Below are 17,287 nucleotides of genomic sequence, written 5' to 3' on the forward strand. Positions count from 1 at the left end.
AATCTACGCCGCACTCCCTCCACGGCTAATATATCCTGCGTTTTCGATTCATTAATAACAGAACACCAAAATAATTACAAAAAAACTGAAACTAGGTTTGAAAAATGCAGATTGTGTGACAGGTTAGCTGTATTCTTTGTTTAAGAGAGAAAATTACCAAATGAGCACAATGCAAAGACAAACAAGCACAGCTTTCTGAAGCTGACAGACTGCATCTTCCAGAATGCAAAGAGAAACCATTAAGGACATTATTATTTATGAAACTCTTTCTGTGTATTTGCCCACATTTTTATAAACAGTATTATCACATTGGGTCTCTTGCACTGGCTGCAATCAAACTCTTTACAGAATAAACCTATAGTTTGATCAAGAAGGACTCTGTTGTTTATTTAAGTGGTAACATCTGCACCAGGAATATGTGAGGTAATAAACCTGTTCTCTCACTCTGACATTAAATCCAACTGCAAGATGTGTACATAACTATGGACAATCCAGTTTAGGAAATGCAGGTTAACATTGTTCTAAGGCTAAAATAAAGATGAAGTGCAAAATGTGACATTATGGCAAGTGTAAGGAGGTAATGGATGGTATCCAGAGCTGGCAATTCCCAGTCAGAACTGGCCCTTAAAATGGGCAATGTCCAGCCAAGACTGGCCCTTATCCTCAAACAGTGAACAATCAACAGGCAGGTCTTAAAATAATGCTAAAAGCAAAATAGTGCAAATGCTGGCAATCTGAAATAAAAACAGAAAATGTTTTTCTCTCCATAAATGCTGCCTGCCCTGCTGAATGTTTCCAGCATTTTCAGTTTTTGCTTAAAATGATGCTGATTGGAAAATCTAGGCTTTAGAGCAAATTTGTGGGTTCCTTTAAAACTGATTTTTTTTTCCTGTTGTACTCTGACAATATTTTACTTACTCCCTTAAGATTCTTCCCACCACTGCCACGAGCAACAAGTTCCAGCAAGGAGCCAATCCCAAATTCCTGATTAAGTTGATTTGTTGTGCCTCATCAAGTGCCAAATGCAGAATGTCTCAGTTCTGCTCCCCTAATGTTTTACTGAAGTCAGTGCTTGTGGTGCTGCTGCTTAGCTGTGATATGTTCTATTTAAATAGCTTTGTTGTGTCACCTGCCCTGTTGATTCAGATGAGTGGAGATTAATCAGTGTTTCTGCTGTTTTGTCTCTATGCACAGGTTATAAACACAACACAATGTAAAACAGCGCAGCAACATCCTTGGCAACATCTGGACCCATGTAAACAAAATTCTCTGTGATAATCAGTAGAAACTAACTGTACAGCATCCATCGACTCACTGCACCTTCCTAAAAACAACCTAACCACTGTCACTTAATCACAGGATGGTAATTCCATTGTTTATGGGAGAGGGCCGACTCTGATACCACAGGTTACTGATTGAATCATGTGTGGAAGTGTTGTCCAATTGTGTAAAAGGGCAGAGGGCTGTGTCCAACACAATATAGGTTACTGATTCCATTGTGCACATGGGGAGAGGGCCAATTCTAACACAGTACAGGTTAACGATTCCATTATATAAATGGGGAGAGGGCCGATTCCAACATAGTACAGGTTACTGATTCTACTGGGTATATGGGGAGAGGGCCAACTCCAGTATAGCACAGGTTACTGATTCCATTGTGTGTGGGGGGAAAGGGCTGGCTGAGTTTTGCTAGACCCTTGAGCTTTGCTCCTTTCAGGCCCCGGAACCATCGCTTACTCCACATCATTCTTTCTCAAGACCTCACAACTGTGGAACTCCTTATCTCCCTTGGTCTTCCCTTCCCCATACAATCCAAAACCATTATCACTGCTTCCTGATTCATCTAATCTTCTCTCATATTCTATTCCATCTTGATGGTGACCTGCACTATGAATCTTGGCCCTTCACTTAGGTTTCTCAATAATTTAAAAACTTCTGTCAGTTATTTCTTTAAACTGAAAGTGAACACTGCAAATCACTGAGTTACATTGAGCCTACAGCACAGAACAGGCCATTTGGCTCAACTGGTCTATGCCGGCGTTTATGCTCCACACGAGCCTCCTCCCTCCCTACTTCATCTACCCCTATCAGCATACCCTTCTATTCCTTTCTCCTTCGTGTGCTTATCTAGCTTCCTCTTAAATACATCTATGCTATTTGCCTCAACTATTCCTTGTGGTAGTACATTCCACATTCTCACCATTCTTTGAGTGAAGAAGTTTCTCCTGAATTCTCTATTGGATTTATTAGTGACTGTCTTATATTGATGACCTCTAGTTTTGGACTCCCCCACAATCATCCCATAATTATCCAACTAACAAACAATTAGTCTCCACTTACCTGTGTGACATATATCTATCATTCTGGAGCTCATTATCAAAATCAAGTAGAGTGGCATCTTGGGATATCAGCTGTTTGCTACACGACAATGCATCTTTCTTTAGCTTCAGGAGTCCTGTACAGAACTTAGCTCCCATTTCTTCCAGCTCCCTAGTTCCAATCTGGAAACCCTGTCAGCAAAAATAATTTTTCAATTGTTGTCTTGGATATTTATGGCACAATTTAACACATTTTATGCTGCTTTCACAGTCACTTTCATGGATCTGGAGCTGCAGTGCTCATCAGTAAAAAAAGTGACCGGATGGGACTGTGATTTGCTTTGATGCGATGCTTCTTATTCACCACCTGCTATCATTACTGTAAAATGTCTGCTGGCATGAGGGGATGTTCTGCATGACTAAATAGACTGCCATTTATTGTTACCGTTTCTATTTGTGAGGGCTAAACCGCCAATTTCACAAACATGCTGATGAGCTCCAATGAACTCTTGTTGCTCCTCAATGGTGACTCTGTCCATAGGCTGCAGGTCTGACACTCATTTACTCTGCAATTTTACACCTTGTAAAGTAACCATGTTGTGGTTGAACTCCAAGCATTACCCACAGAAGAATCAATATCGGTTTGTGATCATTATTGTTCTGGAGCCACATTTTCCTCTGTTGGAGAAAAATGGGAGAAATTATGGGCCAGAAATCACGCAGAGCAGCATTGCTTGATTTTGAACTTTAAAAAAATTGTGTGCTATCAACCCAGCCTCTGAACAGCGTGAGTTGACGCGCCTGGAACAGTCCGTGAGAATCGAAGACGTGTGCACAAAATCTGTCAGGAAGAGAAGTCAAGCCCACAGATTCAGACTGCATTGCTCAAGCAGGCAAGCGGACTTCATTCATTTAAAGTTAGTATTCTGGATGTCATTGTAAATAAAAAAAATAATTTTTTAAAATAAAAAGCCAAAGAAATAACTGAATTAAATTAAAGAGACAGAAGGGAAAAACAAAAAAAAATTAAATGTTTTAATTTTAAAAAATTTTAATGACCAAAAACTATTAAAATAAGGAGTAATATGAGACTTCACATTTTTAAAATTTAATTTTTAGTTGTTCGGCAGTCATAAGACTAACCGCGCTTTTAAAACTTAATTTAGACCTGGGATTTTTAAGCGGACCTGTTTGATGGCGTAATTAATTACTTTTCAGCTGGGCAGACGAGCAAGTTTGTGCTTTTTCAATGATTTCTCTGATTGCAGCGTGCGATTGCCCTTTAATTCGAAGCTGTCAAATCGTTGGCGAACCAACAGAAGCTCACTATTTCCGCATTTTAGTGCACATGTGCAAATGCGGGAACTTGCTCCTTCGATTCAACATTAAAAATGGAGAGTGCTGTTGAGCTCCTCCGTTATTTCAGAAGCAATTTCTGGCCCTCTATATTTTAATCTAAATATGCAACGTGGTAATGAAATTGTGTGAATGTAGAGTTTATAGACATTTTCAATTCCTGAGAATGTGACCTCATTAGTGGGAACAAAAAAGTAGCCAGTTTTTCATCTGGGCGTGGATCATACAATTTTTGTGAGGAGTGGATTGGATAAGTGCATTGTGCAGATCAGACATGCAGGCACTGGTCACCGCTGAAAAGGAGTAATGTCAACAGGCTTTTGGTGGGGGAAAGAGACAACAGGCATGGCATGGAGTTACAGTTAGAGCCAAAACAGGCATCAATTCTAAGAGGGTGGTGGGAGGTCCAGAAACAGATGTTTTACTTAAAGAAGAGCACAAAAGTAGAAATCAAGTCTATAGCATGTAAAAATCAGTTTCTCTTTTTGTTCATTTTCATGAATCCATTCTTGGAGTTGTTGAGTTGCGCCAAATATGGACAGATAGCGACTCTGAGAAAGGCAGTGTTGTTAATGCACTGCACCACCTGGTCCCTATCAGAAAGGAAAAACATTCATTCATCTGTAGGTGAAGGTTGGAACCCATGCCCCAAAGGAGAAAGAGCAGCAAATAGCACCACTTTATATAATATCTGAAATATATTATATGATTAAATAATATGAAACTGTGATCACAAACAACTCAGGTTTAGTATTCAACCCCCCCAAAATACTGCCTTAATTCTTCATTCTGGCTGGGAGGAGAAGCAGATATCAACACTTTACAGCAGCTCACAGGTAACCTCAGCTACTCTTTTCAATTGACTCACAGCATTGGTGGTAATAGGGCTGTGTGTTTTCAATCTGTTAATGGATGGCTGGTTCTTTCTCATGTGTGCGTTCTACTGGACTGTTAATGAGTTCTTCGGGTCTGTTGGTGCTTTCTACTGGTCTGTAGATCTATTCGGGTTTTTACTAATCACGAAGTGCTTGCTATCAGTCCATTAGTGCTTTCTGCTAATCTGTTAGTACTTCTTACTGGTCTGTTAGTATTTTCCACTGGTATGTTAGCATTTTCTAATGATATGTTCTCTCCACATCTCCCTCCCCAGAGTTCTGCATCTCTCCCTTTTGCTGCAAAAGACATATTGGCTTGATGATGGTCTTTCAGCATACTCGTTCCATAATACTGATGGTAATGACATTGCTGTCTACAGACTTTTTTTTGGCACTCCTTGCCTACTGTTTAGTAAAAGAAAGGAAACATGAAAAAGAACCAGTCATCCATTAACAGATTGAAAACACACAGCCCTATTACCACCAATGCTATGAGTCAATTGAAAAGAGCAGCTGAGGTTACATGTGAGTTGCTGTAAAGTGTTGATATCTGCTTCTCCGCTAAGCCAAAATGAAGAATTTAGGCAGTATTTTGGGGGAGCTTAAGTATTAAATCCAAGTTGCACGTGATCACAATTTCATATTATTTAATCATATAATATATTTCAGATATTAAATAAAGTGGTGCTATTTGCTGCTCTTTCTCCTTTGGGGCATAGATTCCAACCTTCACCTACAGATGAATGAATGTTTTGCCTTTCTGATAGGGACCAGGTGGTGCAGTGCTTTAACAACTCTGCCTTTCTCAGACTCACAATCCGATCCAAACCAATGAGACTTGTCTCTTTAACAGAACAGTGTGCAGCCACAGGCAGCTAAAGTAAAAGACCATAGGGGTAAAATTGGTGTACGCCAGTAGCGCAAAACGGGCTCATAGCGAATCAGCAGCCTGATATGCACATCTGATTTTTTTTCCAATGGAAAGGCCTTTTACTTCTGTATGTAATTTATAAGTCCAAGCCCTTTCACCTCTTGTATCCGGGCATAAGAATTGAATTAAAAAATCAAAGTCTAATAGCTTGTGAAATTTTCCATTTTACAGCTTTTTAAACTAAATAAGACAGCCTCAGTTCCGATCAATAACCACTTAAACGGCTTCAATCTACCAGTACAAACTCCAGGCTGGTGGTTTAGGATGACGGACATGTTTCCTCTGAAGGTATGCATCAGTATTCTGCAGCTAGTGTATTCAAACTTGCATTTAAGATAAACAAGAGACACCACTTAATATAGCTGTACACTGCATCCTAATTAACACTTCATTCAAAGTCGCTGATTCGTGGAAAGGACAAGGATAGCCTGAGTATCCTCCAGAGAGATATACAGGTCATCCTATGGAATTATTTGAATTCCAGTTAATAATTCATTTGATTGAAGAATCACACACAATGCGTATTTCTTGTTAACAATGCAAGAGGAGACAAACTGTATTGTTTCAATTATTAAGCTATTAGTTTCCATTCTTCTGCATTTTAATATACCATTTATTTAACCTGGTTAATGTGTTACTCGTTCACTATGTAAATGGACTAATGTTAAATTTTTCTCCAAGAAACTGAATCTACCTTGTTGTTAACTTTCTATACGAAACGGCAAACCCTCCTCCCATTTAAATTTTGGGTTCTGATACTAGGGGGTCAATTTTCGGATGGCCGAGCAGCTCCTAAAATCGGGGATTCCTGGAGTGGGTCCGGAGCCCGGCTCCAACCTGCCCACTTACGGGTTCCCCAATGACGTGCTTAGATGCGCGCGCAGCCCCCGCATGCGGGACTCCCATCGGTAATCAAAGCCGGCGGGATCCCACTTAAAGCAATTATTTACATTGTTCAGATCGTTTGCAGACCTGATTGGGAGGATATTTAAGGAGGGGTGGGATTTTCATCTCAACAGAGCGTGTTTCCCGTGCTGGGGGAAGCACTCCCGGTTGAAACAGATATGTTGCAGCCACCAGTCAGTGGGAGCTGCAAAGGTCCATTTGACAGGTGGGGGGGAGACCCTCACTCATTGCATGAGGCCACTCTGTCACTTTGGACAAAGTTTGGCCTGCACCACCCTCCTCCTAACACTAAAATTCACCAACTTGGAACCTCAGCCCTGGTGTGCAGACACATTTACCTACCTTGCGGACCCCCTCAAACGTACATCTTCCAGATGGGGCCGCCATAGCTGCAGTCATGACCTCATTGGAGGACGAACAGCATCACCAGCCTCAGCGGCCACGCCGTGCACCTCAGACACGTGGAGCTCCACAACACAGTGCTGTGACACATCCACCTGCACAGCAGGAGAGAGGGCAACCGCAGAGAGAGATGCGTCGCAGAAGGCACTACCCTCGCCACAGGGTCCACAGACCGAGGCTCAGTTTCCTAGACCTCTCTGAGGAGCAGTGCACACGGAGGCTCAGAGTCACTCGATATGTAGTCGTGGACATCTGCAGCCTCCTTCATGCCGAGCTGCTCCCGGCTGGCCCGAGCACCATCTTCTTTCCTGTCGCTGTCAAAGTCACCACTGCCCTCAACCTCTTCTCCTCCGGATCCTTCCAGGGTGCCACCGGGGACATCGCCGGTGTCTCTCAGTCGTCTGCACAAAAAAGCCCTGCAAATACACCTACACCCACTCTGCAGTGACCCAGTGGTGGCATCAGGTGTGGGTCTTCATGGTGATCCTCAGGAAAGGGAATTATTGCACAAACCAGACAAGATTTGCAAAGACATGGCAGTAGTGGTGACAACAACATTTAATGTGAGTGGCAAAAGAAACAAATCTAAATGAAAAACATGATATTCTGTCATACACCCTTGTGCATCCCCTTTGTGCTCACAAAACCTTAGCCTTACGTTTACGGGAACCCCTACGTGGTGCCACCCCTGTGGCTTCAGCAGAGGTAGTGGCAGGTTGCTCTTGTCCATGCCCTGACCGATGAGATGCTTTGCATGGACGCCCTCTGGGTTTCGGTGCCCATAAGGGCCCCTCCAAAGACTGCTCCATCTACACCTGTGCAGGGGCACTCGACCACCTGGAGAGGAGGAGCATTGCAGGTACTGGTTGAGAGGGGGGCAATGGGCGAGACGTGGGAGCGTTTTGAGTGGCGTCCCCACTTCCATGTCCCCTTTCGCCATCATCCCTCTCCTGGGCCAGGACCACATCACTCCTTCCACCCTGCTGGACGACAGTTTGGAGGACTTGTGTGAAGCCTTGGAAGACCAGTTGTAACGTATCTGTCAGCCTGTTTAAGGCGGCAGAATGTTGCTCACCCTGAATCCGAACGGTCGTTGTCAGGGCCTGAATGGACTCATTGTTGAGCCGTGCTTGAAGCTCAATGGAGGCTAGCCTTCCCTCCATCGCAGATATTCCCGCACTTACCCGTGACACTATCTCAGAGATGCCTTCACATCCCTGTGACAGTATCTCGGAGATACCCTCCTGTACCTGTGCCACCATTCCACTCATGCAGGAGTTGGACTCCTCCATTCTCTGCGCGATTGTGGAGAGTGCGCGTGGCAACTGTTCCAGTACGTTGGCAATGTGCTGCTGCCCCTCGATGACTCTCCTTTTCATGGCTGGCCCCCAGGGTTCAGCATCTGGGTCCTGCTGAGCAGAGCCTGGAGAAGAGTGCTCCCACCGATGCGGACTCTCCACGGCTGCCTCTGCCACCAGGGTCTGCTCGTGCACACATGTGCGTGGTGACTCACCATGTGCAACCCCAACTAACTGAGGAAGGGGACCCATCGAGGTGTATCTGCGCTGGTGGATGGCTGGCTCAGATGTGACGATGCCCCTCAGAGGCCGGTAGGTCCTCTGAAGAATCGTCCTCCGCAGTCACGGCAGTCGCAGATGGCCCTGCAAGAGAGCAGAAAGCAATATTAAGCATGTAGACAGATGTGGAGGTGCTGCAGATGCCAAGTGATGTTAAGATCATTCTCTATCATGAGTGCTGAGTGTTAGATTTGTGTCACCAGCCGCTTGTGCGCTCCCAATCTCGGCGTCTGCCACGGACAGGCACTCCAGCGTACGGCTTAATTCTAATGCCTGCTGCTCTGCATCGGTGAGGACCCTCTCCCGGGCATTCTGGCATCTCTTCTCCTATAAAAGCAAAACACAGAGAGGCGTGATTGAGTGATGGTTGCATAGTGACCCGCTGCATGCATTGGTGTGAGTGGGGGTGACCGTGAGGGAGATGCATGGGAGGGTGCCATGAGATTGTATGAGGATTCGGTTGTGTGGTAGAGTTCGAATGGGAACTGAGGCGGTGAGTAAGTGCAGACAAGGTGAGGATGATGGTTGAGTGGATGTGAGGAGTGATGCGAGAGCATTGTGGTGGCAGTGCAGAAGGAATTGTGTGGTGGTGGAGGTGATGTGGAAGACGGAGTGTGGGAGAATGCGTAAGTATACTCACTTTGGCTGACCTGGTTAGGTCATTAAAGCGCTTCCTGCACTGGACCCAGGTTCGGGAGATGTTACTGCTGCTGGTGACCTCCTCTGCCACCTCGAGCCAGGCCTTCTTGGTGGCAGAGGCAGGCCACTTCCTCCCATCCGCTGGGAAAAACGTTTCCCTCCTCCTCCTGACCCCATCGAGCAGCACCTGGAATGAGGAGTCTGAGAACCTTGGAGCAGCCTTGGCTTTGGGCTGCTCCATGCTGTCAATATGGTTCTTTGCTGCAGGAGGAGCATTGGAGGACTGCCCCTTTAAATAGGGCTCCTCCTGCTGACAGCCTGTGATGCGGGTGCGCAGTGCGCCCGCTGCACAGGTCTGCAACGGGAAACTCGGAAGCACACGTAAGTATCTTCAATTAGGCTGTGATCGCATGCAGAGCACACCGATTTCACTGGACGCGTTACCCACGTGCCCAGTCAACCCCCCCGCTGGCAACCCGACTCCCTTCTAATATCGGGCCCTAGGTATTCAACTGCATCAACTGCTCCTGTAAGTGGACCTCATATTCCCTATCAATCAGAGTGTGTCTTTATCTGTCCAATATCTAAATAAAGTAGCAAGACCAAGGGATTGAACAGAGAACTCTTCCTACTGTACTCTGGCTTACTGGAATATACTGTGCGCCACCAAGCGACCTCCTTATCTTCAGTAGGTGGATGAATACACATCCTATCAGACCGAAGCTCAGGTTATAAGCCAGCAGTCAAACGTATTTACCACTAAACAGATAAATGAACAGTAAAGACTACAAACAGTACATTTATAGTAGTTACAACTTTTACTAATCATCTTGAAATGTCAAAATAGTAGGTGTTTCGCCTGAGTTACCTCTCAATATAAAATTGATCATTGAAACACAGTCACTCACTTCTTATGTGGTGAAATACTACCACAGAGCCAGATCCAGTTCAGTATCTCCCTGCTAGCTTAGACTAACCATTGACTGAGACAAAGTTGGCCAAAAATATTCCATTCACAATCCTTTGTCGATATGTAAGAACACAGCCCATGAAAAACTGAATCTTTCATAATTACTTTGAACTGACAACAATTTGCAATATTCAAACGCAGAAAATGCTTGAGGCCAGGGCTGGACCTCCTGTGGGACAGTAAATTTGAACTGAATAGTTTTGTCATTTAAACATATTAAATTGATCAAACCACCTGACTTCATAGCAGCTACTTCTAGCTACATTGTTTGTAGAGAGAAGCCAGTAATGTAGTACCTTAGACCAAAGTGCTCCATTTTTGTCATACCACCATAACATATTCAGAAGGCCTTTGATAAAGTCCCACATGAGAGGTTAGTGTGCAAGATTAAAGCACATGGGATTGGTGGTAATATACTGGCATGGATTGAAAGTTGGTTAACAGACAGGAAACAGAGAGTGGGAATAAATGGGTCTTTTGCGGGGTGGCGGGCGGTGACTGGTGGGGTGCCGTGGGGATCGGTACTTGGGCCCCGGCTGTTCACAGTGTATATCAATGATTTGGATGAGAGAACCAAATGTAATATTTCCAAGTTTGCTGACGACACAAAACTAGGTGAGATCGTGAGTTGTGAGGATGCAAAGAGGCTTCAAGGCGATTTAGACAAGTTGAGTGAGTGGGCAAATACATGGCAGATGCAGTATAATGTGGATAAATGTGAAGTTATCCACTTCGGAAGGAAAAACAGAAAGGCAGAGTATTATTTAAATGGTGATAGATTGGGGAATGTTGATATACAAAGGCACCTGGGTGTCCTTGTACACCAGTCACTGAAAGCAAATATGCAGGTGCAGCAAGCAGTTAGGAAGGCAAACGGTATTTTGGCCTTCATTACGAGAGGATTTGAGTATAGGAGCAAGGATGTCTTACTGCAGTTATACAGGGCCTTGGAGTATTGTGTGCAGTTTTGGTCTCCTTGCCTAAGAAAGGATATACTTTCCATAGAGGGAGTGCAGTGAAGGTTCACCAGACTGATTCCTGGGATGGCAGGACTGTCGTATGAGGAGAGATTGGGTTGACTCGGCCTGTATTCACTCGAGTTTGGAAGAATGCGAGGGGATCTCATTGACACATATAAAATTCTGACAGGGCTGGACAGATTGGATGCAGGGAGGATGTTTCCCCTGGCTGGGGGGCCCAGAACGAGGGGTCACAGTCTCAGGATACAGGGTAGGACATTTAGGACTGAGATGATGAGAAATTTCTTCAATCAGAGGATGGTGAACCTGTGGAGACCAAGTCACTGAATATATTTAAGAAGGAGCTAGATAGATTTCTAGACACAAAAGGCATCAAGGGGTATGGGGAGAGAGCGGGAATATGGTATTAAGATAGAGGATCAGCCTTGATCATATTGAATGGCAAAGCAGGCTCGAAGGGCCGAATGGCCTACTCCTGCTCCTATTTTCTATGTTTACCCCACCCCCACATTAACTATATTTTCATTAAGCTGCCATTAACCAATACCAGGGGTTACAGTAGATCCTGAAGTGGTTCTGGGTCCAATTATATTTAGCAGGTGACATTCACTGGGTGTGAGAGTTCCTTTCACGGCAAGAATGACCAGAATATGCCAGGGTCCAGTGCCTTTTTACAGTCGAATGACCATTTCTCATCCTGTCCCTGACTGTTTTTATGACAATTGCTGCTAACAGTGGATATAGATACTGATGTACTTGCCAATTAATCCAGCCTATTCTCATGTTTAAATGTGCCAAAGTGTTTATTAAACTATCCTCAAAAATACTGATATTTTCAGATTCTCTATGAATTTTCTGATTTGGAATAAGCGTTAAACAATGAATGAAAAAAGTGTCAACTTAGAAGTGCTGTGGTAGCTCTTACAAAATCCAGCAAAGGATGGTACACAAATTACTGGTGAGATGTTTTATGAATAATGTTACAGACATCAGCCACACTTGAAGCAGCTGGTGTTCCCTTGTGCTAACTATATAGAGCGTTAGCTGACTACATCGAGGGGCGATAATAGTGAATCACCCAGTCCAATCCAGCATTATTTCACAGCAAATGTCCCTATGAAATACTTTGACAAGAGAACCATTGATGTGTTTTGATGTTATGTGAACAGCCTGTAAAATGTGTGCATATGGGATTGCAAAGGAGACTGTAGAAGTTGAAACAGCACGATCTCAATATAAAATTGTGATTGCCAACTACACATAAGCATCAATGTGCACACATAGGCAGACAGAATCCAGATATTGATTAGACAGAATCAGTTATTTTCATCCCAACAAACAGAATCAGTTCCACTAAACACATCGTGGAAATTATTACAGACAGGATCAATGTTACTAGCTAGGCAGGACTAGACTCTTGACTAGAGAACTAAGACCACGACCCCAATTAAGGCTTGTTTAATTAGATAATGTAAGTGTTTATAGGTATGTGTACTGATACACAAGGCTGTGTTACGAAGCCAGGTAAGTGGCAGGCTCCACTTCTGGAAAAGCTGTCAAGATTGCCTTCGGTCAGCAAATCTAAAGTATCCACCTACTCAGGAGAAGTAAGTGAAAATGATGGATTGTGTATTAGATACTTATGATGGATTGTGTATTAGATACTTATGTAGTCAGACAAGTCTGTACCAAGCCCTCCAAACTGAATGAGTCTGATGATTATTGTCAGTCCCAAAACTCCCTTACCACAGATTATTCCTGTATTTTTTATGCTTTTTACTATTCTTTCTCTTGTACATCCACAGAACAATGTAAAAAGCCTAAAATAATGAAATCATTTCCATATTTTTGCTAAATAGTAAATTGCCTGAAGTTGGTGTACCTCATTAACCCATTGAGTGTGGGAGAGTTTCAAGAGGCCAGTGAAATGAGAAGACAGCTGTGTGAGTTGAGGGATTTTGGTCTGAATTGAATAAGTACTAAATTATATTTATTGCATAGTTAGTCATTAAGAAAGAAAGGATGAGGATGGCCTTATTAATTATAGACATGATTACAGCTATAGAAAGGAAAGTTTTTATTGACGGTGGTGTTCAGACAGAGTCCATCCGGGGTCAGAAATAGTAAGGGATCCGTTACCATATTGGGAGTATATAATAGACTGCTGAATTGGGAGAAGGAATCAAGGATGAGATTGAGAGAGCTTTGCTGTTGTAACAGAGTTGTAATAATGAAAGAATTTATCCTAAAGAAGGCTGGTATAAGCAAACATTGGTGGTCAAAATGGGGAAGGGGTCTTAGAATGCAACCAAGGATTATTTCTTTAATTAGTAAGTTTCATGTCCAACAATGAGGGCTCCAGTGCTGGATGTGGGTAATGAAACAGAATAAGTAAGGTACCTGAAAGCAGGAAAACACTTGGGAATTAGTTAATTTTGCAATTGGAACACAGTGGCAGCATGACCAGAGTACGTGAGCATATCTTGCATTGGGTGCACATGAAGCAGACCTCTTCAGAGTTTGTGAGGTCCACTCATTTATATAATTATTCTGCACTCCCAAAGCAGATTGGGGTATGCGCTGGGAGTGTGCAAGCCTTGGGGGAGGGTGACACAGCAGCAGATTTAAAGCCTTAGAGGAACTGCACAGTTTTCTTGTCTTACATTTGTTGGTTAAAATGTTGGAAAGGCAATACAGGGATGGTTGAAGGAAGTGGCATCAGCCATGACTGCTTCCTTTACTGAGAGAAATCTGGAGGTGATGCTGAGAAAGGTCCACCAAAAGAGGATTGCCATTTTTGGGGCAGAATGGCTCCTATCTCAGAGGTTTGCTGTCCCAGCTGCTGAGGAAGGTCAATGAAGGATCGCTGGCAAAGAGGACGTCTTCACAGATAAGGACGACATTTATCATCCTCAGGAAGTTTGGCAAGGTAAATATATCTTGCATGTAATGGGATGGTATGCATGCAACAAATAATTTCACCTCAAGCACCTGCACCTTGAATTTGGATGCCTGTTAATCATTTGGGAACCCTACAGCCTATTTCACACTTTCAAAAGACACTGATACATGACAGCTGCCATGGAAATATTCCAATGATGTGGCTCACTTATCAGAAAACTTAGGCCTACTAATGTTTCCATCAACAGTAACTTGCACCCTGTACTCTCATTGACCCATATATGCTTGAGGAAGCGGGGTGGCCACATGCATTGCTATATCAGGGCTATTCAAACTGCCAGCATTTCAACTATTTGTCTATGACTGCAGGAAAAAGAACACAACAGAAGGGTGAAGTGATCAACATGAGGTGGCAATTTTCACCTCCGTGGGCAGAGGTATCCCAATTATGGAAAATTTGCAGGTCCAACTGTAGGACACGGCAAAGTTCCAAGACTGTTTTCCTGTGGAAGCGTAAGTTATGAAGGAAAATCCCCTTGGACATACCCAAGTAACTCTGACAAGGTTTACAGACTTGTGGATCCTGAGCTCACTCACACAGAAACCAACTCAACACAGGTATGCGATCTGTAAAACAGCTCCCACAGGTACACAATCTGTGAAACAGTTCCCACAGGTATGCGATCTGTAAAACAGCTCCCACAGGTACACAATCTGTAAAACAGCTCCCACAGGTACACAATCTGTGAAACAGTTCCCACAGGTATGCGATCTGTAAAACAGCTCCCACAGGTACACAATCTGTGAAACAGTTCCCACAGGTATGCGATCTGTAAAACAGCTCCCACAGGTACACAATCTGTGAAACAGTTCCCACAGGTATGCGATCTGTAAAACAGCTCCCACAGGTACACGATCTGTAAAACAGTTCCCACAGGTACACGATCTGTGAAACAGCTCTCACAGGTACACGATCTGTGAAACAGCTCCCACAGGTACACGATCTGTGAAACAGCTCTCACAGGTACACGATCTGTGAAACAGCTCTCACAGGTACACGATCTGTGAAACAGCTCCCACAGGTACACGATCTGTGAAACAGCTCCCACAGGTACACGATCTGTGAAACAGCTCCCACAAGTACACGATCTGTGAAACAGCTCTCACAGGTACACGATCTGTGAAACAGCTCCCACAGGTACACGATCTGTGAAACAGCTCCCACAGGTACACGATCTGTAAAACAGTTCCCACAGGTACACGATCTGTGAAACAGTTCCCACAGGTACACAATCTGTGAAACAGCTCTCACAGGTACACGATCTGTGAAACAGCTCCCACAGGTACACGATCTGTGAAACAGCTCTCACAGGTACACGATCTGTGAAACAGCTCTCACAGGTACACGATCTGTGAAACAGCTCCCACAGGTACACGATCTGTGAAACAGCTCCCACAGGTACACGATCTGTGAAACAGCTCCCACAAGTACACGATCTGTGAATCAGCTCTCACAGGTACACGATCTGTGAATCAGCTCCCACAGGTACACGATTTGTAAAACAGCTCTCACAGGTACACGATCTGTGAAACAGCTCTCACAGGTACATGATCTGTGAATCAGCTCCCACAGGTACACGATTTGTAAAACAGCTCTCACAGGTACACGATCTGTGAAACAGCTCCCACAGGTACACGATCTGTGAAACAGCTCTCACAGGTACACGATCTGTGAAACAGCTCTCACAGGTACACGATCTGTGAAACAGCTCCCACAGGTACACGATCTGTGAAACAGCTCCCACAGGTACACGATCTGTGAAACAGCTCCCACAAGTACACGATCTGTGAAATAGTTCCCACAGGTACACGATCTGTGAAACAGATCCCACAAGTACACGATCTGTGAAACAGCTCCCACAGGTACACGATCTGTGAAACAGCTCCCACAGGTACACGATCTGTGAAACAGCTCCCACAGTTTACACGATCTGTAAAAGAGATCCCACAAGTACACGATCTGTGAAATAGCTCCCACAGGTACACGATCTGTGATACAGTATCCACAGGTACACAATCTGTGATACAACTCCCACTTGTACACAATCTGTAAAACAGCTTCTACACATACAAGATCTGTGATACAGCCCCCACAGGTACACAATCTGTGATACAGCTTCCACAGGTACACGATCTGTGAAATAGCTCCCACAGGTACACGATCTGTGAAATAGCTCCCACAGGTACACGATCTGCGATACAGCCCCCACAGGTACACAATCTGTGATACAGCTTCCACAGGTACACAATCTGTGATACAGCCCCCACAGGTACACAATCTGTGATACAGCTTCCACAGGTACACAATCTGTGAAACAGCTCCCACAGGTACACAATCTGTGAAATAGCTCCCACAGGTACACAATTTGTGATACAGTATCCACAGGTACATGGTCTGTGAAACAGCATCCACAGGTACATGATCTGTGAAACTGTGCCCCCAAGGACATAAATTGTGAAACAGCGACAACAGGTACATGATCTGTGAAACATTGCTGGCAAATACAAACTGTGGAATGCCATCAGCTGGTACATTATATGTGTAACAGTGCAGGCAGTTTCTCATTGAGATGTATCAGGGTCCTAACATAATAAAGGACAATGACAGAGTCTCATTTATAACCATTGAATTCCCGGTATGCAATTGCTTAACTATTTTGCGATAGTTGGTAAAATAACTTGTTTTTAGGTCCACCTTCTGTACATTTTTATACCAACTACTGAACCATTGGACCCCACAAAGCAAGGCAAATCTTAACAAAGATTTCAACCATAAAATGAATGATGGATTCATTTTCACCACTTGCTGCAAATGACTGGTTGATGTAAGATGCAAAGAGAAAAATCAGATTTGATTCATTAAGCCCCTCAATTATACACAGTCATTTTATTTTCTTACACAATTGATCCTGGTGGTTGTTCGCAGCATAGACTTTGCACTAAGCCCCACGTGATGAGTTACAGATTTTGTCCAGCATAACACGTGCATCAACTGCAAACAACAGTTTACACAGTGCTAACCTCATTCAAACTGTTCATCAAACATTTGCACACAGGCTGCTTCACGTAAAAGAAAGCCTGATCAGAAAAAAATTTGGAGTTTAACAGCAAATTTGCGATTTCCCTTTGTTCACTTAATTAGATGTCTCTTAGAGGAATATTTATCTGCAGCTCCAAATAAAAGGAGCAAAACTTAACACGTTGAAGCAGCTCCTGAGCTCCCGCAATCCACAAAATGCATCGAAGCACCATTGAGTGCTCTGAGCCTTCCAGTCACGAGCCCTTTAAACCCCAAATCCTTCCTAACCCCCACAGCCAATTCCAGAGTTCCCATCTCCTGAGCCATTGGGTCTGCTAAATTCTCACGCCAGA

At 43.9% G+C, this 17,287-nt stretch overlaps 1 protein-coding gene across 1 annotated transcript in view; it reads right to left on the reverse strand.

Moving 5' to 3' along the window:
- Positions 1 to 17,287, reverse strand: part of LOC137301780 (cytosolic carboxypeptidase 4) — a 166,208-nt gene that overhangs the window by 28,430 nt on the left and 120,491 nt on the right. The window contains exon 22 of the mRNA XM_067971410.1: positions 2,341 to 2,510. Within this exon, the coding sequence (XP_067827511.1) occupies positions 2,341 to 2,510 (170 nt within the window). The remainder of the gene's footprint in view (positions 1 to 2,340; positions 2,511 to 17,287) is intronic.

This window comes from Heptranchias perlo, chromosome 34, assembly GCF_035084215.1.
Source record: "Heptranchias perlo isolate sHepPer1 chromosome 34, sHepPer1.hap1, whole genome shotgun sequence".
NCBI lineage: Eukaryota > Metazoa > Chordata > Chondrichthyes > Hexanchiformes > Hexanchidae > Heptranchias > Heptranchias perlo.